The sequence below is a fragment of the Corapipo altera genome, unplaced genomic scaffold (genome assembly GCF_003945725.1).
Source record: "Corapipo altera isolate COAL_440 unplaced genomic scaffold, ASM394572v1 0, whole genome shotgun sequence".
NCBI classification, from domain to species: Eukaryota; Metazoa; Chordata; class Aves; order Passeriformes; family Pipridae; genus Corapipo; species Corapipo altera.
Window position 1 is genome coordinate 73,314,316 of NW_020884872.1, and position 26,216 is coordinate 73,340,531.

Here is a 26,216-nt window from a genome sequence, read left to right on the forward strand (position 1 = left end):
AAGGCTCAGGTTCTCAGAACTGTCCTCAGTGTCTCTTTTTGCACAATTACATTCAAAATCTCTGAAGATGTCTCACATGAGTGCTCAGTAACTGAACTGCAGAAAGTACATGGAGAAAATTAGGTCCATTAAGATCTCTTCATAGAGTCCTAGAATTGTTTAGGTTGGAAAAGATCCCTAAGATCATCAAGACTAACCTTTAACTCAACACTGCCATGACCACCACCACTAAACCATGTCCCCAAGTGCCACACTACATGACTTTTAAATACCTCCAGGGATGGACTCCACCACTTCCCTGGACATCCTGTTCCAATACTTGACAACTTTTTACATGATGAAATTTTCCCTAATATCCAGTCTAAACCTCCCCTGGTACAACTTCAGGCCATTTCTTCTCATCCTGTCTCTCGTTACCTGAGAGAAGAAACCAAACAAACCTGGCTATAACCTCCTTTCAGGTAGTTGCAGAAAGTAGTAAGTTCCCCCCTGAACCTCCTTTTCCCCAGGCTAAACACCCCCAGCTCCCTCAGCTGCTCCTCAAAAAACTTGTGCTCCAGACCCTTTCCCAGCTCCATCACCCTTCTCTGGACATTCTCCAGCACCTCAATGTCCTTCTTGTAGTGAGAAGCCCAAAACTGAACACAGCACTCGAGGTGTGGCCTCACCAGTGCAAAGTACAGGGGGACAATCACTGCCCTGGTCCTGCTGGCCACATTGTTGCTGATAAAGGTCAGGGTGCCATTGGTGTTCTTGGCCACCTGGGCACACTGCTGGCCCATGTTCAGCTGCTGTCAACCAGCACCCCAACATTCTTTTCCTCTGGGCAGCTTCCCAGCTACTCTTCTCCAAATCTATAGCATGGGGTTGATGTGACTCCTTAATGTCTTTAACTATTTATTTACTTATGACCTAAGTAAGGATAATGATTTCAGTGCCTGATTTTAAGCTCCTGGCTGTTTTAAATTCCTGGCCTCATCTTTTTGTAGCGAGATTACATTTCCATTAATCTGTGGTATTTTTTTCACATGAAAATTTAAAATAATCACTTTACATCACTTCATACTTCCTTAGCCCTTCTGAAAATTATGTCAACCCAACCTAAATCGCTACAGGTTTCCTATTTCATGGGATCCACAGAAATCACTGAAGGTTTCCTATTTCATAGGATATACAGCTATGATCTTTGCTTTAGAGTATTTGAGTAGTCACAGGGGTAATCCTGCCAGGTTATGGAGAACAGACATGAGCTGCCACGAAGGCTAATAAGCATGGTACTTTTTTATTCATGGTACCTTTTTATTCACATGATTCTTCTTAAGAAAACTGAGAAGAAAAGCTGGTGCAGGCAACAAGACAGCATGCAATCAATATACACCATGAGACGAAGAACACTTCAAAGTTCAATACTAAATTCTGCCTGTAACTGGCCTTTCTAGCAATTCCTTTCAAGAGCAGTTCTTAGATAAGCTATTCCTGAGTAGAAGGTAAAATGATACATTTTTTGTATCTTTTGAACAGCATTTAAGCACAGAGATCAGTCTTTACTCCTTTTCCTATCAGACAGAGCAGTCTGACTCCTCCCTTTCACTTTAGTTGGGTAGCATGGGCGTACAGCTCGCAGCTATTGTGTGTTTGGGGACTCAGGGCTGACTGTGGCTGCTTTGACCCTCAATACTTCAGCCATCTTTGTCAGGCTGAAAATGCAAATCCTACTTCTGTCCACTGGCCAAAAATATTAGGCAGTAACCTCAAACCTCCTGAGGCAAGATTCACACAAGTGGCTCCAGTTAAAACTGCTCAATTGTATAGAACTGCATGAGCTTAACCCCTCTTAATCCAACAAGGAATATAAACTGCTCAACTCAAGGTCAGTTACATCCAGATCATTACAAAACATTAATTCACACTAAGATGGAGAGGAACTATTCCTGACATTAAACTCCTTGAATATATCCACAAATGCAGGCACCCCTGTTAGTCCTAATGCTGATATTTCGAATATATGTAACTGCTAAAAATTAAAGTCCATTAGGATGCATTTACAAAAATAGACTGTTACATCTCCACTGAGAACCAGACTAGGTATCTAGTGACACAAAAGAAGGAAAAATGTAAAATTCCTATCTCATGAGAGAAACTTGTCCCAGTCACCAGTTTAGACTGATAGGCAAAGATTTCTCTCACATTGCAGAATGCTGTCTCATGCTCTTCAGAGGACATCTGTTCCCAGTCACTACAGGCTAGCTGGTTCCCTTCAGTTCCAGCATTTCCATAGTACTAACTGCTGCTGCATGGCAATTACTGTTGAGTCTGCAGAAATTCATCCAACTTCTTTTTGCTGACAACATAAACTATGAGATTGCAATGTCATGTGAGCTGTTTTTACGTCTCGTCTTCTGGGGTTTGTTTTTTTCCCTCTAATTGCTTATAATTATTGAAAGGTTCTTACACTTTCCTGCTTCTTTACCTATTCAGGAAGGTGCAATCAACTCAATTCAATCATCTTTGATCTCATCTCCAGTTCTGCTCTCAGTATGGAGCCATCTCATCTTCAAATTCCACTGCAGCCTTGCCTTTCATCTTAGTCATGCTTTGGTGTGGCTGTTTGATGACAGAAGCAAGAAATAGTCATGTACGGAGTCCTCAAGCTCTGAATCATTGAGCATTTGGTGCAGATTTCTAGCATTTTGCCCTAAATAATATTAATACCTAGTGACCTTGCACTGGGTATTACGACATTTGGTCTTCTTCCTACCCTTCCATGAAAAGTTCATTCAGGTGTTCTTGTCTAACAATCTGATCCTCTTCGACTTTTTTAAGAAATTTGTCATCCTTAAACTATGAGATTTCTCAAAGAACTATATGTGTAAAACAGACTAAAAGAATATGGAATTCTAGAGCTAAACCCTGTATCTTTGTATCAGCTATGGCCCCTGTGCCACAAATTCTTTGTCAAAACTACCTTCGGCATCAAGGCCTCTGCATTGTAGGACACACTCTTCTGAAATGCACGGAGTTAATATATCATCCTTCCCCTCCAGATGTGAACATTCTCAGCTGTGCAAGTCTGGAGCTACAGCAGAGCCAGATGAACAGCTGACTTACTGTGTCCTGTCAATGATGTATCACATCCACACGATCTCTTTTGCGCAAAAAGCTCAATAGAAATGTTCAAAACACGAGCTCTTCCTTCAATTAAGCTTTTCAATATTAAGCAAAATTTCAGAGATTTTTTGAATTTTCTTTGTTTGTATTTGTGTGGTCATTATTCTCAGTGTTTGCTAAGTGGCAACATACCTTCAGAAGACAAATACTCTACCATATTTTGGTTCTCTGGAATACTTCTTTTTTATTCTTGTTTAGCCTCATTGCCAGTTTTAGTACAGCCAACATTCTTTAACAGACGATGAATCAAAGAGAACCACAACTTCATATTTTAAATACCTGAAAGTCTGTAGAAGTCCTTGGGAAAAAGAAAAACTCTGCTTAAACTTAAATTGTGCATCCAAAAACTGGCAGCACCTTTGGGAATTAAAAATCTCCACAGTACAAATGAAACTAATGTGATCGCAAAATAACAGGCTGTCTTAACCTCTATCTGTAAATAAAATACAATCTGTGCCACAAATTTGGTTAAGAGGGTTAGGGGACCAAGAGTCAGAGGAGACTCACATGAGCAACAGGAAAAGACTTGCTTTTGTTGGGTTTTTGTTCTGTTCATTTTGAACAGGTCTTTTATAGAGCACTTTCTGACAGGAAACCTTGATCCAGAAGCCTTCCAAGCACAAACCTCATCCAGAATTCAGCAGAAATTTGTTGGATGCAGAACTCATGGGATTACATCTGGCACCCAGTGTACAGTGGCAAGTGCTCGTATATGCACATAAACAGCAGCATCTACTTCTCTAGCAGTAATTTAGAGATTTGTAGGCAGCGTTGCAGCACCACGTTATATAGGCACACTGAAAATCACTAAAAAATCTAAAAACAGAACACTCTTTCCCCTGAATTGAAGCTTTGGGCTGAGGTTCTACCCTTCATTTCAGTTTGCACAATATGTAAAAGCTACAGATAAAGACAAAAGGAATTCCTCTTCCTTCTCTCATCATCATAACACTCTTGATCACAACATTATTAGATATTTTTCAGGCTGCTAATTCAATGCCCACTGGCAATTCTGCTCTTTTCAAGCACATTTTTAATGTTATCCCATCTGAAATTCAGGTCTGGTAAATATAATAAATTTGATTATAAAACTTAGATTCTTTAGTTATTAAATTAGCTTCTTTTCAGAAAGCATGCTGAATCAAAAGAAGAAAAAGCGGCAAATTATACCTGACAGCTTTAATGCACTTATAACTATATGAATAAAAGATGTTGTGATTCATCATAGATAATAAGTCTTGCAAAAACTTTGGGTGAGCTGAGAAAATAATACTAACAGCCTTGCAAAACTACTTATAATTTTAATAATTTGGGTGGCAGGGAAAATGTGGTAGATTCTGAAGACTAAAAAGTGGTCCAAATTGCATTAAATTTTCTCTTGCAGAATTTCTCCTTTTGTGTAAAAACACAACAGTAATTTCTAGTTTCATAACTGCCAATGTAGTATCAAGTATGGAGAAACCAGGCAAGATACCTTTTGTGAGTAAACATCTTACCATTCCTCTGATTTACTAGAAAACAGTATAAACTCTCCCTTTTATTCACAAGCCTAACACCTAATATTATTATCTCTATGACAATAGGGTTGTGTTTTGTACAGTATTAGTATTGTAACTCCAGGATGCACAGGAGAAGGCAGGACAGATGATTTTAATGTCTAAACCCATTTCTGTAGGACATGTAAGGTGGATTTAAGAAAGTGGATCAGTAGTGACATAAGACAGACACAGACATCCTTGGATTTAAAATCAAACGTGGATGCCAAAAGTTCAGTAATGCAGAAATTTTATTTTATTTTTTTCATTTGCAGTAATCAACCAGAAACCACCCAAAAAGGCAATAATGGCAGAAAATATGCTACAAATAGCATTTACCTTCAGAGATTATTTCCAGCTCTGTCACTGCCTTGTTTTAAGATCTTAGACAAGTCATTTCAGCCTAATGCAGTCCATGGTACAAAACACAAGGTAATCAACCTCTAGTGACCCTCCACAGATGCCGTACTACTTAGTTCTTGATGAGGTACCCTAACCTTTCAGAGCAGCAGAGTCTCCTGTGGCTCTCCCTGGAGGGATTCTGGTACCTCTCCAACTACCAGTGGCAGTTGAGTTTATGGTGATCAGCAAGTCAACCTAGTTGCTGAATACGCACAATATTACTTACAATAAAATAGAGGTTATAAAAAAAGAGATTAAGGTGGAGAGTAGACTAAGAGGAGAAGACAACAGGTGGAGATTCCATGGGTGTTAAGTCATTTAGACCCTACTTAATCTGTAACAACAACTGCTAGCCTACCATTTATTCAATATAATAATGCAATACTTATTCCTCAAGCTTGCCTTCCACTTCGTCAATCCAGGCCTGGTAATAGCAGTGGGCTGTTTTGGGTGCTGAGATGTTATCAGGTGTAACAGATCGCTGTCATGGGTAGATTTGGGGTAAGATCACGCCATGGATAGTCCCTGGTTTCCAGCACATTACCTACAGACTCTGCTGGTCCTAAGTTCTTCACTGGTGCCAGCTTCCTGGAGCTTCTCAAGGCTTATGATGTGGGAGGCTTCTGACTGACCTCAGATCGTCTGAGTCAAAATGGCAGTTTATCTTGCTGCTGTGGAGAACAATAGTCATCAGTCACCCTCTCCCTTCTCACAGAGCCCCACCCAGCTAATCTTAGGGGCAACTTAGCACGGTAAGGCAAGCACTCTTTAAGTGCCTTCAACTACCACAGGCAAGTAGGCAGGTATCCTCCAGAACACTGGATCATTTAATTTTGTCAGCTCTCTCCAAGCTCTCTCTGCAGCAGATGATAGACTAATGTCTGAACTGACAGAAGATACACATATTTTTCATCCAAGTCAAGACATAAAAAAGATGTAAATTCCAGTGCTTACAAATACAGATGTTCATAGGCCTAGTAACAAGTTAGTACACAGGGAGGGAGGATATCACAACTTTTCCCATGCAACAGCAATAAGATATTCTTCCCTCAGCTGCATCTTGAAGTAACACATCCCTGCTTTCATCTGTCATCAGGGTGGCAACCCATAATCAAACTGTGCCTGACTATCTCTTTTGTTGCCAACTCTGACAGCATATGTGCCCAGCAGGTTTGATATCCAGATCTGCAAGAGTTCCTTTTCAAGAATCTCTGCAGCAACCATAAGCAGAAAAGAAAAGCAGTTCACAGATATTTACAGCTGAATAAAAATTATCTCAGTTCCCCTTAAAGCCAGAAAGAGTGATACGGATATTTCTTTGGTTGAGACTCAACTGAGCCACTTTAAACACCCATCTCGGAACGAGACAAGTCATGACACAGAGATGCACACTTCCCCCCATTAGAGAGAGCATAAGGTGATAAATTCAGGTGCAGAACCTGTATGTACACATTTATTTTTAGTGGGATGAATCTTAGCCATGTCTTACATACTCCTGCCTTTCAGTGAAAACCTCCATTGCACATGGTTTAATCTCACCAGTCTCCTTTCCTCAGAAATGAAGTTACAGCTGTTTTGCTGTGGATCCTACCAATACTGTAGGGATACATCTTTTGTGCTACATGAACGAGAGCTCAGGGACCAGAACCCCCATCATGCAGGTGTTCTAGCTGTGCTCTGGGCTGCTCCAACTTAATCTCTCCATTACAGACCAGATACAGAGAATCTACACCTAAGCTGCGGGAACATGAGACCCATAAACACTGTAAATGTCACGTGAACAGGAGACTTCCTAACCCTTGTGAACATGAGACAGTCTGTGTATCTCAGCTTTTTGCTCTTTGTATATCTTATGCCTCCTTGGACGCATGCAATTCAAATATTGCAGAGTACCAACTCCCTCAAGTTCCTTCAAGACACTTCCCTCCTTTAGAAAAGGGTTCTGTAATGGACTAAAAACCTCTCTGGGTGTACTCAGCCAACAGCTCCTGCCTGAATGGTGCCAAGTGGGGACCACTCCCCAAAGAGCAGCTTTGTCCATAGTTCCTTCAGAGATTTTATTAATGACACTATTACTAAGCCTTTGTGAGTGGATCCAGTAGTCTAGTTTGATGTAGCTACAGACTGAGGAATTCCTCACTAGCAAATATACCAAGACTGCCCACAATATTTACACAGATAGCAAAGCTGTTTTTCAGCTCTGCAACTGCCAAATGCAGAAACCTATGGAAAGAGATTCTGCTGACTACAATGAACTTTGTATTAGGACTTTTAAATCTTTTAGGAAAGGATGAGAGAATCTTTTATAGTGAAGGTATGTGTCTACCACACACTCATTCTATTAGCTTAGATTGGACCCTATACTAAGTTTAGTTACTAAACAACTACACATACATATTTGAAAAATAATCATGCCTTCCCATGCTTACACAAAAGTAGGTGTAACCAAAGCTCATAAATAGTATTGTGAGCAAAAGGAGAAAACACTACTTGAAATAATGGAATACATTACAGAAAACAGTAATTTAGAGTTTTATAATTCCTTTCTTTTTCACAGAAATGATTATATATAATTCACCATCTTCAGCAGTATTAAAGATGTTATAATTAAGGTAACTTGCATTAATAAATCACAGTAGTACTGCAACGTGTTATTAATAGTAGCTTTAGAGAGTGGTCTGGGAAAAGAAACAAGAAGGTATATGATACATTTTCTACTTCAACATTCCCAGAAAACATATATTTTAAAAATATTTTACAGGTTAAAATACTGATAATTCTATAATTGTTTCTTAAGTAATACTGTGAAGTAATGTCTTTGCCATCTTTATAGTATTTTTTGAACTTCATAACAATAATTATTTAAAATTATATCAGTCTCAGTCACATTGCATTTAAAAATATAAAGTCAGAGTCCCTAATAAATCCTTCTAGTTTTTCAAGTAACACAGATAAAATTAACTTTGCTAATCTTAACATGTTTTATTGTACTCTTATGTACAATTTCTATCCCTCTCTTTTTTAAGTACAGAATCTATACAGTGGAAAGTCTTAAGCAACCTTAACTATAGTTGTTGCTGCCAGCTCTTCCTATAAAACTCAGGGTAAAATACTGGTATAATTAAAATTGATTGCAATGCTCACACTGATTTCAGATAATGAAAGAAAAGAGAAGAAACGCGCCCTGAAATACAGTAAAGTCCCTGCAATAAAATTTTATATTTACATATGATTTCAGGAAAACCTATGATTAATATATTGTAGGCAAAATACATATGTACACATAGGTATGTGTATAAAAAGACAGGTAAAAAGTCAAAATTATAGGATTTCACTTAGATATAGGTCTACCTTTTTAATCAGCGCTAGCAACACCACAGAAGAATGTTTGGAAGGGAAGAAAAATGAAGTATAACTTATTCAGCTGGAAAAAGGAGGAAAATATAATAGTTAAAATACATAATGTAATTCCATTACTTAAAGCATTTTCAGGGAACTTCTATTATTGTTGCAAAATTGCCATGGGATGTTATCTTTAAAAGATAAAATAGAAGTTGAACAACAGTTCTTATCTAATGGCAAGAAAGTCCCCACTCTTCAAAGATTTAGGTATACAGCTGATTTTATGCAGTCAAAGTAGACTTGCTTCAGACCACAAAATTTTCCAAAATGCTTAAAATTAGGCATAATATATGTAACTTGTCACAAAATTGAGACCTACAGCCTTACACGGAAAGTCATAGCAAACATATTTTTCAAATTAAAAAAAATGCATAGTCTTTCACAAGACAATATCAGTTTTGAGCTGCATTTTTTATTTTATTTTCTGACCTGTATTTATTCATAAAAGCAGTGTTTTAAAAGTCTGCATAACATTTCTTTTATGAATCAAATATTTATCACAAAAAGGTCACTGACAACTTAGAAACTGTATTTTAAAATCTTTCCAATTACATTACTGGTATTTTCCATTCTCACATTTATTTTTTTTAAAGTAAGAATTTTGCTTTTAACTTTTCTTCTCTGTTTTTAAACTTGACTGAAAAAAAGTAATTCTGAAGTTTTAGGGAACTTTTTACAAATGCCAGCAAGGTGTTTTTTCAGCTAACTATATACAAAGAGTGTGGGAAGACAGTATGTTAGAAAGGTCAATATAAATGAATGCTATGAGAGGTATTTGGGGACACATATCTTAGATAAATTTTAATTCTTTTCCTTTTAAATGGACTCTATCATGATAAGCTTTCAAGTAACTCCAGCAAGTTGAAAATATTTGAAGATAAGCTATATTTATAGTGTACTCCTAAATGCAAAGATGACTGTGAACTCTTATTTATGACTGAACAGTGTTATCTAGCCACAAAATGTTCACATTTATTTTCAGTTTTACTAGTGGATGAATGTTGACTGTCTGATAATTAGTTCCATTTCCATCATCTTGAAAGCATACAAAACAACTGGATTTTCTGTAAACTAACAGCACATTGTCATCTTAAAACTTATTCATCAGAGAAAGGTATTTCAGCTTCCTTGAAACTGATCTCTTCTCTATTTGTTGTTTGTTTGGGGTTTTTTTCTTGTGGAGAGGGATGGGTAAAAATTACGCAAATACTCAAGGTAAGGTTGAAAAGGGCTCTGAGCAACCTGACCTAGCTGAATATGTTCCTGCTCATTGGAGGGGGGGTGTGGGGATTAGATGACCTTTAAAGGTTCTAAATATTTTACCAATAATAGTCTTTCTAGAATACAAAAGAGCTTTGGAAGTCCCTGAAGCCAACTCTCAGCCTTCATCATGAAGACCTTGGTACAGGATTTTAGAGACTCTGGATAGAGATCAAGGTATCAGCTGGCCAACTTTAATGACTGTTCAGTTCTAACCAACTATCCTGTACTTTTCTAAGTGTGCTTATTTTGTGTTATCACCTTTAGGAAAACTTGTCTTCCTTGTGCTTATATCCTTACCTGTTTCAGAGCATTTGCCTTGTAATCACAGTCAGACAGATTGCTCTCATGTCCGTTAAAGTAAAATATAAGTGATATTCTTAAAGAGGACCAATGTAATTTTGAAGGGGCTAAAGAAGGCCTGGCTTTGTGAGACATTTTGTTTCAGTCTTCTATCTGAGTTTGGGCAAAATATAATCTACAGTCCAGTTCTTGACCTGCAAAACCAAGCAGTGATATTTCCCGTCTTTCAATTAGCTTGTCTGTTCAGCTCCTCCAGGAAAGTTATCAAAATACTGTTAGCACAGTGCCTAGCCTACTCAGATCTTACAATTTTTTGGAGCTTACTGTCATATGTACTTAGGGTAAATAAGTCAGACCACCCCCACGCTCTTCCTCAGGAAATAGGGACATGTATACAAAAGATGGCTTGCCAGCCCCTCCTTCAATTTACCAATGGCTGATCATCGCCTTCCTCAGTCCAGCTTATGCAGCACTTGAAACCCTGAAAGATGGACGAGCATGATGGGTGGCCCTCAGACTAGGTGACTGAATCCAGCTCTCAACCCTTACTCTGTAAGAAAGGGTTTAGATAGAATGTAACAGGAGTTAATTTAAGCTGTTACAAGAGTAAATGAATGCTGGCACTAAGCCTAATGCTCTTGAGAGGATTGGAGATCTAGCAGAGAGTGAATCCCTGCTGGAACTTGGTCTAACACTGTTAAAAGACACTGAGATGTGGAAGTGGACCTTCAGGCATGAGGAGATCTATGTCTACTTCGCACTTTTAATTTTTTGCTTTTGACTTTGTAACAAAACTTAAAAGAAATTAAATTTCAGCCAAACATGATTTCCTAAGAATCACAGGACTCACAAGGGTTTGTTTCATGGTAGTATGTTTCTGTCTTTTGATGTAGCTTCACATTATATTCATTATGCCTAACAAGAAAAGACTGCATTTAAATATTGTTACATAACTATTCAGTGGAACATTGACTCTTAAGGAAAAATTACATTTTAAACATTTCAGAAAATATTTTCTTAGTCTTTTCATTTGCTTTTTTAATATTTCAGCAATGCAAACACCTCTAGTACAAAGTCTGAAGTCAACATGTAGAAAGCACTTTTTAAAAAAAGCAGGTATGTCTTGCTAAATGTAATGATTTCTGCTTACAAGAGCCAATGAAGAGCAAACTGAGCAGGATGGGAAAGGGAGCTAACATTTTAGTGCTGCAGGGCATAGCAGCTGATGAACTTTGTCACCGCATAGCTCAATTTGTCTGATGAAACTCATATTTACCAGACTGTCAGTGTCATTTCTACAGACCACAGCAAGCTTTGCCTTCTGTCATCAACTACCCTGCAGTGATAATGCAAGGGGTGAAACAGGACTTTCTCTTCCTAGCCAAGAGTTTTCTAGCTATTTAGGCATATGTTCTAGCACTCACAACTGTACCAGCCTGGTTACAGCAACACAACTGTGAGCAACGTTAGTGCAGCCATAGCTCTGTACTCCTGGACACTGCACACACAGGGTGACTTCACTGCAGGGAGAGAAGGGGTGGCTGAGGACACTTAACTTCCACATCAGCATTGCGTGCTTGCAGCCATATGAGGATTCACACTGCAGTTGTATCTGTTCCAGTCAGGAATGTCATCTGAGGAAAGACAAATGACCTACTTATTTATTCTTACTTAAAGAAAAACTGAAAATGCCTGGCAGAGTAATGAACTAAACCTGTTTACCTGTGTTGTGACAGTGTGTTCAACATCAAGTGATCTGGCATTCAGAAATCAAATCACTCTGACATCCTTTACAATGTTTCTAGGATTTTGCCAGCATTCATAAAGTGCTTGGTTATTGGTTGACACAGAAAATAAAGTACTTTTAATATGTTTGTACAAATATTCTGTGTCAAACTATAATACTGGGATGGAAAATATTTTGTCTGTCTAGAGGGAATTAGAAACAGGCAATAGGAATTTGCTGCAAGTTTTACATCTCTGCAGAAGCAAGATTTTGCAGTATGTGTTTGTGTATAATGACAGAGGGATTTTGCGCCTATGTTTTGCAGTATCTGGGGTTTAAAAAACTTTTCCCATATGAGTTAACTAGGTTTCAGGGAAAAGGAAAAAGATTTTGCAATGTACATTAGTATGTGAAGATGGAAACCATTTGCCCTACATGTTGCACTTTTGGGTGATTTTGCAATGAGCAGTCATTTGTGTTCCCCAAAGAAGGTGCTTTTGAAGGATTTGTATCCTACTAAGGACTCAGGTCCTGTGATTCCCGAAGATGTCTCAAACACTTCACAGAATGACACTCAGCAGACAACACATGCTAATGGAAGACTGGATAAATTCGCAGATGCCATTAGTTAAATGACTGAAATTACCACCTATGAAACTGAATTCATGACTCCAAAATTACTTTAGTGGCACTGATGGATTATCACCTTTCATCAGTGGATAACGGGCAAAAAAGGATTTCCATGTTTCAGAGCCTGTACCACAGCATTTGTAATGTTGACAACACAGTACTGCCTGTCATATCAGAAAGAGGTGAAAGATACAGTTTGCTAAAACAGATTTAATACTTTCTGAAGGCCTTCTTCCAAATAGCGAAGTAATAGGAAATTGCATGCTGCCATTCTCTCACCAGTCTTTTTCCACATTCACATGGAGTCACTAGATGAACTGGTCTGAAAACATGGATACTTGTACTGCCAACATACAAATCCTGTTTAGCTTCCTCTCTGCTTTATTTCATATGACCTTAGCATTAATTCCAGGATGGCCCAATTTCTGAATGTGATCAACTAACTAATGTTTGAGTGTGACCAACTGACTCAATCTAAACAAGACCTAGGGAGCTTTGTTAAAACTATAGCAGTGGGAGAAAAAAGTACTCTGAAGCATACACAGTGAATAGCTCTCTTTTGACACAAGTGATTACTGCCAATCAAATTGTTCTGTAATGCTTTTCAGTGAACACCTCTGCCATGACAGTTTCTGTAAACAGCATCTTCTGTTATCTGTATTTCATGAGAAACTCTACTCTGCCCTTGAAAAGGATATTCTAAACTTGTTCATGCTTTTGGTTTTTCTCGTCTGGATCATATACCGCGCAACACACCCATAGGTGACACCTCCAACACCCAGAAAACCCAAACTGCAGAACACACAGCGCGAGGTCAGCCCTGCTTGTGGAAGCTCAACCTAACGTGCCTCTCTCAGTGCACCGGGCTTCCCCGCAGGGTTTTGAACCCCGGTCACGAACCTTCGCTCTTCATGTACTTAGCAGCGGCTTAAAGCTCTGGGACAAGAGTCACATCAGGGAATAAGGTGAGCTCAGCGAGAGACACAGGGTGTGGTTCACCCTGGGGCCGGAGGGCCCCTGCAAGCGCCGTCACTTTTCACTGCCCACCGCACAGGGAGGCCTGCGGTGCTCCCTCCCCTGGCACAGACAAACGCCTGGCCCTGCCCTGACCGTCTTCCTACCACCACCAGCAACCCGCCAGGCCCTCTCCCCTTCCCAGGGGAAGGCCAGGGGCAGCCACAGCCCGCAGGGAAGGGCCCTGGGCCGGGAGGCCCCTCCGTTCGAGGTGTTTCCAGGGAAAGGCCGGGAGCGGGGCCCTGCGGCCTCCCCTCAGCCCCGGGGGACTCCCCTGATCGGGGCCGAGGGGAGGGCGCGACTCCAGGGCAGGACGGCAGCCTTATGGCGCCGGTCACTGCTGCGCACCTCTGCCTGCGTTACAGGATCACGGAATCCTTGAGGCTGGAAAAGACCTCTGGGATCATCGAGTCCATCCTGCGACCGGACACTACCTTGTCAACTAGACCTCGGCACTGAGTGCCGCGTCCAGTCTTTCCTCAACCACCTCCAGGGATGGTGACCACCACCTTCCTGGGCAGCCCAGACCAATGTCTAATCACCCCTTCTGCGAAAAAAATCCCTGCTCTTGTCCAACCTAAAGGTCCCCTGGCTTAGCTTAAGATATGTACTCTCGTCCTGTCGCCAGCTGCTTGGGGGAAGCGGCTGACCCCCAGCTGGCTATAACCTCCTTCCAGGTTACCTCTCTGCCAGCTCCGTCCCCTCCGGCGGTGCGGGCGGCGTCGCTCCCGCCAGCGGAGCGGGGACAGGCCGACCCCGGCGGGACCGACCCGGGGCCGGAGCCGCCCCCCCGGCCTCGAGCCCGGCACGGCGCATGCGCGGCGCGGCGGCCGCGCCGTGTTCCGGGAAGATGTCGGCGGCGTGGAGAGCGGCGCTGGCCGCGGGGGCCCGCGCCCCGCTGCGGGGGCGGCTCGCCGGGATGAGACCCCCGCGGGGCCAGCGCCGCCCGCCCGCCTGCGGGGCCGTCCTCCTGCTCGGGGGAGGCTGCCTGGCGGCGTGCTACAGCCTGCGGGCGCGTGTGCTCCCGACAGTCCTGGCTCAGGTAAGGCAGCGGCGGCGGCAGCAGCAGCAGCAGCATCCCCGCTCCCGCCGACAGGCAGGGCTGGGCCGGCGCGGTGGGAGCCGCGGCCCGGGGGCGGCTGTCGGCGGCCTGTCGGGGTCCGCAGTGGTCAGACCCCGTCCTGCAGGAGCCGTTACGGCCCCGGTGGTCCGGCAGGTAACGCGCGTCCCCGGCCCGCTGGGCATCGGCAGCGCATCACCTACACCGAGCCCGCCGCACCCCACCGGCGGGAACTCCGCCGTTCGCCGCAGCAGGAGAAGGCAGGGTTTGCCTCGGCACCGAGCGCTTCCCCTGTTTGCTTGACAGCCCTGGACCTGAGTCGTTTGAACAAGCACACGGCCTGTGCTGAGCCCTGGGCTTTGCTGGTAACTTTCAGGTGAAAGGTAACTTTCTTCCTTTCACGGTGCCCGGGCTGCACGTCAGGTGCTGTTCGACACTCATGCACCTTTTTTCCTTCTAAAAAAAGAATATTTCGCGAAAGTAGTGCATTTATAACTGATACTTTGTCTGAAACGCATCGCATAGAATGATTTCCTCTTACTCTGTCCAGACTGTGTGTTTGGACACACATTTCCTCTTGCTCTCTCCAAACTGTGCTAAAGTGTATTTTCCCTTGGAGCATCAGTGCACAGTCAGAAGGATATGTTCAAGGACAGATGGTTATTATTTACAAAATTGTTGCAAGTTCCAAAACACAGCTATGTTTCCCAGCTTTATCCTTTTCACGGAGGAAGTGAGCTTTTTCCTGTATTCCTTAAGATAAGAAGTTACTGTCAATTGGAGTTGGTTTATTATTTGAAGGCTGGAAGACCTAAATGTTTTGTAGGCCAGCGGGCTTAGGTGGGATGGGGGAAGAGGTCAGTATATGCTTGCAGTACCCATTACCATTTATCTACTTATATCTAACAATTTTTGGAAGTCCAGCAGTTTGTATGCCGTGATATCTTATCTCTTAAGAGTGATTGAACAGGCTGAACTACAGGCCGATAAATAGCAACTTTTATTCTTGAGAGCAAACTTTATTCTTGAGTCAAGAACAAAGAATTGTTTTTTAATGTTGCAGTCTTAATTGTGGAGAATTTCTAAGCTGCATCTTCTCAGAAAACTCAATTTTTATTAAATAAGCATTTTTCTAAATAGATTAGTTTATTAATCCTGGTTCCTTGTACAGCACATGTTAAGACTTTAATTTTCTATATACGGCTTCTAGCAAGGAAAGCATCCATTACTCCACTAGAAATCCTACTGGAAACATGTCTGCTTGTTGTTTTTATGTTTAGTTATGTGACATTTTTCAGAGGCATTGCATTATGTTTAAAAAGTCCTGTCATTGAGACCAATTTCACATATGCATGGAACTCTTGCTTACATAGATGTGTATGTAGGTATGCATAAAAAGTGTTAAATATGGGAAGTAATCACTTTTACAGGATGCTGAGTGAAGTGATCTGGTTCTAGTGCTGTTGTGTTCTCTTGGAGTAGCCTCCGTGTAACACATGGGCAGTCCTGCAAGTACACTTTTAATAATTCTTGGGGAGAACTCCAAAAGTCTAAGGCTTATTTAACTGATTTGTTTTTGGAGACAGTAAATTGCTGGACTATGCAAATGTTTAGTAGTTTATTCAATTTGAACTTTTCCAGTAAAATGGTTGTTGGAGATGCTAGTTCTCCAAATGTCTCGTGTTCCATATTGCTGCAATTAATTTATTGAGCTTTTCAAAACTCCCGAAGAACTGACCATGCAGAGCATAATATTAAGGCTGGTAAGCTGAATGTGGAACTGGATTGTGAAGGCAGTGAGGAATAGAGTGACAGAGCCAAAGAGGCATGCTGCAAGTCTCTTAAGCAGTTTAGATGCTACTTGTAGCTTCTTGTTAATAGAAATAGAAAATAGTCAAAAGCAAAACAGAGTGTTGAAACAAGTGTGTCACCTTTATTTTATGTTTTGAAGCCGTCTTCTTTCAGTTCAGAGCTTGTGGAATCCTGTTAAATGGAGATGCTTTTCACATTCTAATTAATAGAGGATAACCTTACTTTCTGTTATTATTCCTTTTCATTGTAATTGATCTCAAGCAGCCTTTCTTGAGATTGTGCTGGCAAACAGTATTGAACTGTTTGTTCCTGCTGAGGTGTGCTATGTAGTGGGAGTGTTTGCAGCATACATATGTGAAATATTATAAATTAGGGCAAGTATTTGAAATTAAACAGCATCATTTTCTTTATCATTGTTGTAATAAAGGAATAGGTAGTGGATATGTTTATACTTTTATCTCGTCAACTAGGCCTAACATTTGCTCTTTAGAATGCAGTGAGATTCCAGTGCTTCCCAGTTTTCCTTGGTAATATAGTCTTTACTATTGAATTGCTGCAAAATAGGTGGTAATATTTACAATACTTGACAAAGTCAAGCTAACAGTGTATCTCCATACCATCATAAAATAAATAGCCAACATAAGATTTTATGTGACTTTTTCAGCAGCATCGCTTTATGTTTTAAAAGTGCCGTCATTAAGACCAGTGTTACCTGTGTGTGGTACTCTGGTGTAAGCATAATTTCAGCCGCTGGATAATTCTCATTCTTGTAGGAAGTGAGATTTTACAACCAGTAGTAACTTTGTGCAGAAACAAAGTTTCCTTGTAAATACTTGTTGTTTGTTTAGGTTAAGTTGTTGAAGTTGCTAACTCTGTTTAGATTTTCTGTTATTCTCAATAAAACTGGTCTCTATCAAATTATTCAGACATTTTTCAGCTACACCTTCTTCTAGGCAATTTCTGTTGAAGCTAGCACACAACATGTCAAAGCTAAAGTTCTGTAAATTCAGTATTTATCACTTTTTTTCCATCTAAAGCTTTTGATTATTTTAAAATCAAAGACTGATTCCTTTGGCACCTAGTTTCTTAAATATTTAATTCCTGTCCTTGCTCCCTGCTGGAGTAGGTTTAATCCTTCTCCGGTTGGTTATTGGCTCTCCTAACTTCTGCTCAGAGTGAATGAAATTCAGCCTGTGTACAAGTCTACAGAATCAAAGGTCCTGCAGGGTCAGATAACATGTTTTTGTGAGTTGTATGGGTAGTGTCTGGTTTATTTTGTAGTGGCTTATGTTTGATTACTGTGTTTTAATGTAATTGTTTATTCTGACAATAAATTTTCAGATTGGGTTTTTTTTAAAACTTTGTTTGACCCAGGTTTTTTGTCACCATTTTCACTGCCACTTATCTGTTCTTACAGCTTACATTAAGTAGTTAGCATATTAATAATAAAAATTTCTATATTTAATGTAGTAAAACCTCAGATGTAATCTTTCATACAGCTTCAATAAGTGATTTATGAAGTTATTTTCATTCTCTTCATTTGCTGACCTACTGTTTAGAAATGTGCAACTAATATATATTGGAGTAAGTCCTTAGCACTGGGTATAAAACTCTACTTTACAAAGATTATTATAGCAAAGTGAACACAATTTTTAAAAAAATTTTTTATAGCTACCAGGTTTTAGTTCTATCTCCACCAGTGAAGCTGCATTGACAATATCCTAGACCAGATATAGCTTGTGCTGGGAAAAGCTAGATTTTTTTTTTTTTTAATTAAATTAGCTAATCAGCTTGTATCAAGAGGGGAAAAAAAGAAGGGAAGGGGGTAAGAGCTTTTGTTCTACCAGTGTATCTCAGAATGGGGATTTATGTTGAATTCAATAAAAGTGTTTCTTCTGTTGTCCTAACCAACACAACCAGGTCAAAAATGTACACACTGCACTGCACACTGCAATGATACTATAAGGGCTGCTTTTCTTCTTCAGTAGTGCAATTCAAGTGACACAATGGTATGTAGTTTGTAACCTTGATCAGACCTTGCAGTATTGTCTACTATGTCTTTATTCTCTCAGAGTGTACAGTTTGCTACACTAATAGGGCCTTAAACTGTTGGAATTCTTTCATTAATGTGTGCTCTTATCTCAAGTCAGCTTTGCACACAGCTAGGTTGGTTACCTTTATTAGGGTCAAGAATCAAGTGTGTGATTGTCAAAGAGCATACAAGGAGATTTGGAATGGCACACGCTGTAGCATTTTGTGAAAGGCAATGACTTCTGCCTCCCCATTCCAACTAAATTTGGAACCTCTCAAAGGACTGTAGGATCAATCTTGTATGCATGCAAACTGCAAATGATAAGAAAATTCTGAGAAACAGCAGGCTGCCAGAGGCAGCATATCCTGCCCCTGCTGAGTTTTTTATGGCCGTGTTTAGTCACTAGCTTCAGAAAGAAGCTTATAATTTGATTTGCCCTTGAAAAGCTGCCATCCCTGCAGCGTGTCACAATTTGTGCTAAGTCACTGTTTTCCACATGAGACTGCCTGGAGTTGTTACTAGCACATAGGTGAAGTTATATGTGTGCAAAGTCTTGTCTGTTTGCTGATAAACTTTACTGTGTTTCAGCATTCTTCTTCTAGGGTTGTGGGAGCATTAGTTGGTACTTAAATATTTGATACTGCTTACCTGAGGTAAAGAAGAAAACAAAATTTACTAACAGCATTTTTGGGGTATGTTAATACTTTCTGTTACATGATTGTAGTCTAAATGGTTCTCTTTATCTTACCTTTTCTATTACTGCTCTCTTACATCAGCAATCTTCAATTATTCCAGATAAGAAGAGGCTCAATTTGTGTCCTGGAGGTCTTAAATACATATGTTGTATTTGATCATACTGAAAACACTAAGATGATGCTTATAACAATAGTTAACAAACAATTTGTGATGTTTTGATATTTTTAAGTGTCTGAAATGCTTGCTTTATTTAAAATGTGTTTATTGAAATAATTTTTCTTGGACTGCATAATTTCCTTATTTCACTTTTAATTGCTTTGAATGTTTCATAGTTTTCCAGCATTAGCAATTCTTAAGAGAGGCAAAGATAGCCACACATGGTAGTGGTGACTTTGTGTGTCACAACGATATGAAAACTGTTATTCTGGGCAACCGGGAGTAAAATACTTCAAATGATTAAAATTACAGCTTAGATTAGTTTTCCGGGGCTACATATGTAGCCACCACAAAAATTTATTTTAGAACTCTTGCCTTACACTGTTTAAAGGAACCACAATACCGTAAAGGATTCTCCAAACACTAGTTTGTTCAGGAAAGACTCCACTGGTTCTGCCACTATGGAAAGGCAAGATAGTATCTTGGAGGACCTCTAAGCAAATCGCAGGGCTATGGTGCCACAGTTCATGGGATAATCTAAGGAGAGTGCTTATATTAAATAAAACTTAAGTTTATTAGGGATTTAGTAAAAGTCTCTGGACTCCTAGACTTGGAAGCTGATAAGAATGGTTAAAAAAGTTCTGAAATGCTGTGATTTTTTGGTGATACTTTTACGTGTGCACTGTGTCTCCAAAGAGATGAGTTTGATATTGTTGATATGGATCTGAGCTATGGTTGTTTTAGGTAAATTCCATATTTTGCATGTTTTTTCCTCAGGTAAAATTTCCAATGCAGATCAATAGAAAACTTGCAAAATACTGTCTACTATAAGCACGTTACCCATTTAGTGTATATTTACTTGATTGGTAACGTCTGGCAGAATCGTGTAATACAAATATAATTAATTGCATGCATTTTGTTTAAATCATTTGAAGTAACTTCTATGGAGAAGTGGAAGGAAGAAGTGCATAGCTCTGGGATTTTGATGGGCTTTTTACACATCCTTAGTATCCAGGACCACTTTGTGACTGAAGTTATGCTTAGACTATTTTAGGCCACACTTTCTCACTCATTTCTGAATTTTTTTTTGTAATAGATAGTGTTACTTAGGAAGGTAGGCTCTGCATAGTAGCTGCATGTGAAGGATTTTTGATCAGATAAAAGTATGTATGTGGCATTTGAATTTGGTCACCAAATAGGAAAAATAGTGTATTTCATACACATTAAACAATGATTCCTACCAAGTTACGTGTAAATGCTTTGAATTGTGAGACACTGATGAATCTTGTTAGAATGGGAATTTTTGTGGGGGTATCTCTGCAATCTGTTTTAAAAGCATGGTTCATGCTGAGGGAAGAACATCACTATTAAGATGAGGTGTCTTGATAAATATAGAATCTGGGATAAAATTGCATAAGGATTTGTATGGAATCGCCTGGAGGGAGGAATGTGGTTCTAAAATAAAACCAGAAAGAATATGTGCAGTCTAATCTGAGAAACATACAGGAGGATTCTTGTGCTTACTCTGTCATAAAAAAAAAAATAAATTGCCTGCTTTTGTCAGAGCAAAAATCCTAGAATAGTTTTTTTTCTCCTAAATAGTATTTTAAAGAGTTTATCTCCAAGTCTTTGTTCTATTAGAAATTGAGAATGCAGATGTAGCAGTGCACATAGAAGATTACTAGGATGCTCACAAAGTAAAATTAAGCATCTATAAAATATGTCTGCATCATAATGCTTCAACATGCTTTTGAAACTTAATGCAAGTGTTTGTAATCCACATCAAACAAGCTACTCAGTGATGGCTTGCAGGCCTCAGAAAAGCCTCATATTTGAATTCAGCTGGTGCAAACCTGGCCCCATGTTTACATTATTAATGTTTAAAATCTATGTAGTGAAACAATGCAATGTAAAAATAATGAAAATTACCATTGCTGTTGTGGGTTGGAGCATCTTTGAGTAAGGATTGAGGTTTTTGTTGGTTTGTTTTTTAAATCTTTTTCCTGCTTTACAACTTCTTTAAAGGAAGGGATAACTTCCTTAAAATGTTGTCCTTCTGTCTTTTTGCATCTTACCTTGCTGCTGGTTATTGTTCTCTTACTGTCTTACTCTGTTCAGAGTGGAGTGGAACAGAGCACACAGAACGAGGCAGTGGTTCCCTGCACAGCCTTAGAATTCTGTTCTGGTTGGAGAGCATGGTTGGAAATGTGTTAGGGGATTCTCACTGCATCTTCAGGTTGGGTCCTCAAATAATCTGCAAGATGGTGCCTGTAAATCTTCCCACTGAAGAATCTGTAAAACAGACAGGCTTTGGAGGGGGGAACAGTTGGATTAAAGGTGCTCTGAACTCATGGTGTTTCTTTACAGCAGTGCCCAGTGCTAGAGAAGCTTCTTACAGAGGTGTAGTGAGCTGCAAGCAGTGCTCCTGTCACCATGTGGTAGCATCCATCCTTCTGCCAGCTTTATGGTTTACTCTGAACTGTATCTTTACGGCTACATCTACTAACTCAATACCTATTACTAAAAAAGGTGTCTTAGATGACAACAAGGCAGTCAAACCAGTTGGTAAATGCACTCAATACTGCCTTTTATTGAACAGGAAATGGGCAGTCAATCTTTTATTAAATGATTGAGATATATACAGTCAATTTAACACAATTCATGCATGTGCCTTCTAACTCTGGTCTGTTGTGTGAATATATTTCTACTAAGTTTTTTGTTTACCGTGCATCTAGAAGTAAACTGAAGGACTTCAATATAATTGGTTTGGTTCTGTGTGTTTAAATGCCTTGGTAACATTGTTGCCTCTTAATTCATCTAGAATGAATGAGTTGTTAATAGTCCCAAAAATATTCAAAAAATATGTGCTCAAAAAATGCATTTTTAAACAACATTCCTCCGGTTTTTAAGCATCAATAAATATGCATCTCCCCTGCAATTAGATTGCTAGCTCAGCTTACTCTAATCTTTTTTCCTTAAATATACTTCAGTATTTCTGAAACTGTTCCTCTGGTGTAGCCAAAGAGAGTAACCTTAGCTACCTCTTGTTTAATTCTGTATTTCACTGTATTATGGAAATACTGTATGTATCAAGTATCCACCAAGTAGTCTAAATCAATAACTGAGATATTAAATATATCACAAACATCATTCTCAGCATTAGTGACATACAGACATTGTCATGTTGTGTGCCTAAAATAGAATGTGGTATACAGAGTATGGAATCTGTAGGACTGTGATGCTATAATTAATTATACCCTTAAATATTACTTATGTATGTGCATTTGTTTCACAACTTTAAATATATGGTATCCGTTTCAGCTTTTTGAATGTGAGATATTTCTATCCTGAAGTTTCTGGCTTTGAAAATATTTACATTTATTCCCTTCTCTGTGTGCACAGAGATTCTTTGTGCAGGTGTCTTCATTGATACTAAAACAACATGATGTCAAATGTAATCTCAGGGGGTCAAGGTTAAAATTTAACTATCTTTCATCCGATCTGTCACCTTTTACTTGAATTCACTCTTGCTATATGACTTCAGTGATTAAATAAAATCTAACATTCTTTCTAGGCACTTTGATACATGTGGACAGATGGAGTGAGTTAAGCTGCATGGTGTTGTGTTTTTAGATAATGTAATAAAAGGGTAGTGTTTGAGAGTCTTTGGCTGTTTATGTTAGTAGGCAAACATAAACAGATAAGAAAGTAGCTTGCCTGAAAACAAAAAATAGATTGGTTAGGAAGAATTGTACAAAATAATATTCTGATTTTTAACAAAGAACCTAGAAAAGAAACTAACATTTATTTACTGGTGGTATAAGACTTTTCCTCCAGTAAATTCTGTAGATGGCTTCAAAATAGATATTACAAAGTTTCTTTTTTACTTGCTTTATTAGGTAGAAGCTCTGTTGGCTTTTTTTTTCCTAAAAACTTTGAACATTGTGATAATTAGCCCTTTTTTTTTAATAAAAAATTATCTGTTCTGTACAAGCAGTAGCAACTATTCTCCCATTGCTACTGTTTTCAAATGTGTTTGCTGGGTTAGCATGAGAGCTCTGCATTACACTTCCTTGCAGAGCTTTGTGTAAGATGTGGCTGACTGAATATAGTTATTCCTGACAAGCAGCTCAGCATCTTGGAAACATAATGTAGCCAGAAAAAGAAGAAACAAATCACAATCTAGTTTAATTTGTGCTGTGGAGAACATTATATAAATTTCACTGGTGATATGTGTGACAATAGCATAGTGCCTTTTTTCTGCATTGGGTACTTTTAGGTCACGGAATTTTGCCACATTATAATGTTGTATAATTTTGTTTTTACTATGGTTCTTATAATAAGTTTATTAATGTAACTAGGCTTAATTTTGTTTGAATAATGTTCCGGAAAGACACTAATTAAAATAATCATCCAAAATAAATGACAGATAAAACTGTGTGAAATGCTCATTCAGATGTACTATGTACTAGGCTATAGCTCCCTATTACTACTCACAAAGATTTTTATCACACTGTGAACTAAAAGACAAGAGAAGGGAGTCTTGCCAGCTTTAGACACCAGACGTCATTTAAAATAGTTCCTCAGTGTTTGTGTCCCTCTCAGGGTGGGAGAAATTTCAAGAATGACTGTATTGCACTGATGTAGTCTATTGAAAGCACTTCTAGTAGATGTAGCACACAAATATTATCTTGTCAGTGCTGATATCTTCCCTGCTCCTTTGCCAGATCATCAGAGAAGCTCATTTGTCTGCCTTCAAAAACTGCAGAGACAAACCATAGCATAGATGAAAAAGTTACATGAAGAGAAGAAAATCAGTGTTTCCAGAAATACTTTTTTTTCTTAACCTTTTTTTTCTTTTTTTCTTTTTTTTGGTAAAGTAGGCATTTTTTTTTGATAATGCCTCTTATTGGGGATACTGCCATTTACATTAATAATCTATTAAGAAATTATAATGTAATATTAAAACAAAATATACTGAACTGCATATAAAGCTACGTACTTATATATTTATAGTGTAAATTTATACTTTATATATATTAGTAAGGATATGTATGCATATGTATAAAACATATTTATAGTACAGACTGTGTGAATGCAGGAATAAAAATAAGTAAAAAACTGTGTTAGTAGTGAAATTAATGTTATTGCATGTATGTGTGCTTCTGTTGCTGTATTTCTCCTTCTGGGAAAAAACAATTGTTAATATTTTCACAAAGAGCTGTAGTTAAGCACTACTGTAAAGAAATTTGTGCTTGTCTTTTTGAGCTCTCTCCAGGAAATTTTTTGAGAAAGAGTACTAAAGACCTAAAAAGTCATGAGTAACAGCATGTAGGCTGTCACCTATGGGAAGGACTCTACATGGAAAACAAAAATGGCAAAAACTAAAGCAAGTCTTTTGTTTCTGGATTTTCAAAAAAAGTCTGTTAAAACTTTAGATTTTAGTTTAGCTGAAGAACCATCATGAATGAACAGTACTGAAGAACAGTATAAAGAGTATAAAATTACTTTTCTAGAACACAGTGTTTTCTTTTATTCTGAATATACCTGTTGTGTGTAATATTCCTACTCAATCTCTCAGAAAAACATTGTAGGAAATTGCTGACATACTTTTTTCCCAGCTGCTATTAAATTTGGAAAACTGACAATATCATATTGCCAAATGGTGTTGCATTGTCATTCTTTAATTTTAAGATTTATGTCTTTGCTTCTCTTCAGCCTCAAAAGTGAAAAATATAAAGAAAAATCTAAATATTTAGGTGCACCAGAAGTGTTGGATGTGTTAATTAAGCAGACTTTGTGTAGCAATAAATACTGGATTCTTTATGCTAACACCCCTATGAAAATTAATGCACTTTCCCCATTAATATGCCATCTGTTTGTTGAATGTTTATCATGGGTACCTTAGTTTATAATCTGTGATGCAGGAGTCTCTTGACAGTACTGCTTTTTGAAGTGACAGCAATACAATCAAGATGCGTTGTCAGAAATCATGGACTCATAGTCATATTCCTTGGTGTAAAACTTTTGAAGCAGTATATGGTGTTCTAGTACAGGTGGCTTTTTCCTTGCAGTGTACACTCATTCTCTGTGGCAGTGGTAGGAGGTACCACTTCCAGTATTGCAGAGTACAGGTACTGACAGCAAAGAAGTGATTGTCCTGAGAGTCGTCACATGGGTGAATCCTTTGTGGGAAGGATTTGTGAGACTAGTTGTGGGAGTAATGCGGCATCTTTCTTCCTTCTCCCTCTCCTAACTGCTTGTGGGGGTCTGTGAGTCTTCCCTTCAGGGCTCCGCAGGATGTTGTCCAGAGGGTCCTGGGTACTTTCTCCTTCATGTAGCCTACAGGTCACTCTCTCTCCATCACTTCCAGGATCAGCAGGCTCCACATGAGGGGCTGCTCTGCAGGAAGCCAGCAGGAAGTAATGCTTGCTTCTGCTCCTTCCATTTCTGAGGCAGACTGCACTGGGCTTGGCTTTGAATGCAGAGTTAGAAAGTGGCGAGTAATGGGAAGGAGACACAGTGGCTCTGAGCCAGGCTGTGTAAGGATTCAGTTCTGGAGTATTAATATGATGGAATCAGACCCTTCCATATGGTTCCATAATGTGTGTGTGTGATTGTGTTTCACTTTGATAAATTCAAATTATGTACATCTGATGCTGGTCGTCAGAAATATTCAGATCTGACTAGACCACTGCAAGTGGTTTTAAAAGTTGCTTGCAGTTCTTTGAAGTGTGAAAAACTTCATGTGTACAATGTTCCTTGTCATTCTGGAGGTCATAACTGGGCTATTGTCTTGCTGCTTCAAACCTGGAGATTTTAAGTTTCCCATCACTGTATGCTTGTGGGATGCTTCTAGCCCGTTTAGTGTCTCTGTGAATGCATTTGGCAAAACAAAGTTGATAGATCCAATATCCCTTATTTGAGCAGCTGCTGTAACTGGGAAGATTACACAAGCTCTTGTTCAGCACACCAAGCTATAGAACATGTCTTCTCTGTCAGTGAACTTTTGAATAGACA

General features: G+C 39.1%; 1 protein-coding gene and 1 long non-coding RNA gene across 6 annotated transcripts in view; one reads left to right on the forward strand and one right to left on the reverse strand.

The window, feature by feature from the left end:
- Nucleotides 1-668: 668 nt before the first annotated feature.
- On the reverse strand, nt 669-14,252 carry LOC113951517. 4 transcript variants are annotated; one of them, XR_003529182.1, is made up of 4 exons: nt 14,123-14,251; nt 13,266-13,362; nt 3,301-11,704; nt 669-2,604 (listed from the first exon to the last, which is right to left on the reverse strand). It is a non-coding gene; the product is annotated as an uncharacterized LOC113951517 (long non-coding RNA). The 4 variants fall into 4 exon arrangements; XR_003529188.1 differs by lacking the exon at nt 669-2,604 and having other exon boundaries at nt 4,945-10,620; nt 11,495-11,704; nt 14,123-14,252; XR_003529184.1 differs by lacking the exon at nt 669-2,604 and having other exon boundaries at nt 4,945-10,264; nt 10,501-11,704; nt 14,123-14,250.
- Nucleotides 13,297-26,216, forward strand: part of MICU2 (mitochondrial calcium uptake 2) — a 146,186-nt gene continuing 133,266 nt past the window's right edge. The window contains exon 1 of one of the 2 annotated variants that reach the window (XM_027652522.1): nt 13,297-13,391. Coding sequence is in view for 1 of the 2 variants with exons in the window: in XM_027652513.1 (XP_027508314.1) it covers nt 14,291-14,482 (192 nt within the window). In the remaining variant the exon portion in view is untranslated. Of the gene's footprint in view, nt 13,392-14,281; nt 14,483-26,216 lie in introns of those variants that run through there. The other variant, XM_027652513.1, reaches the window with a different exon arrangement.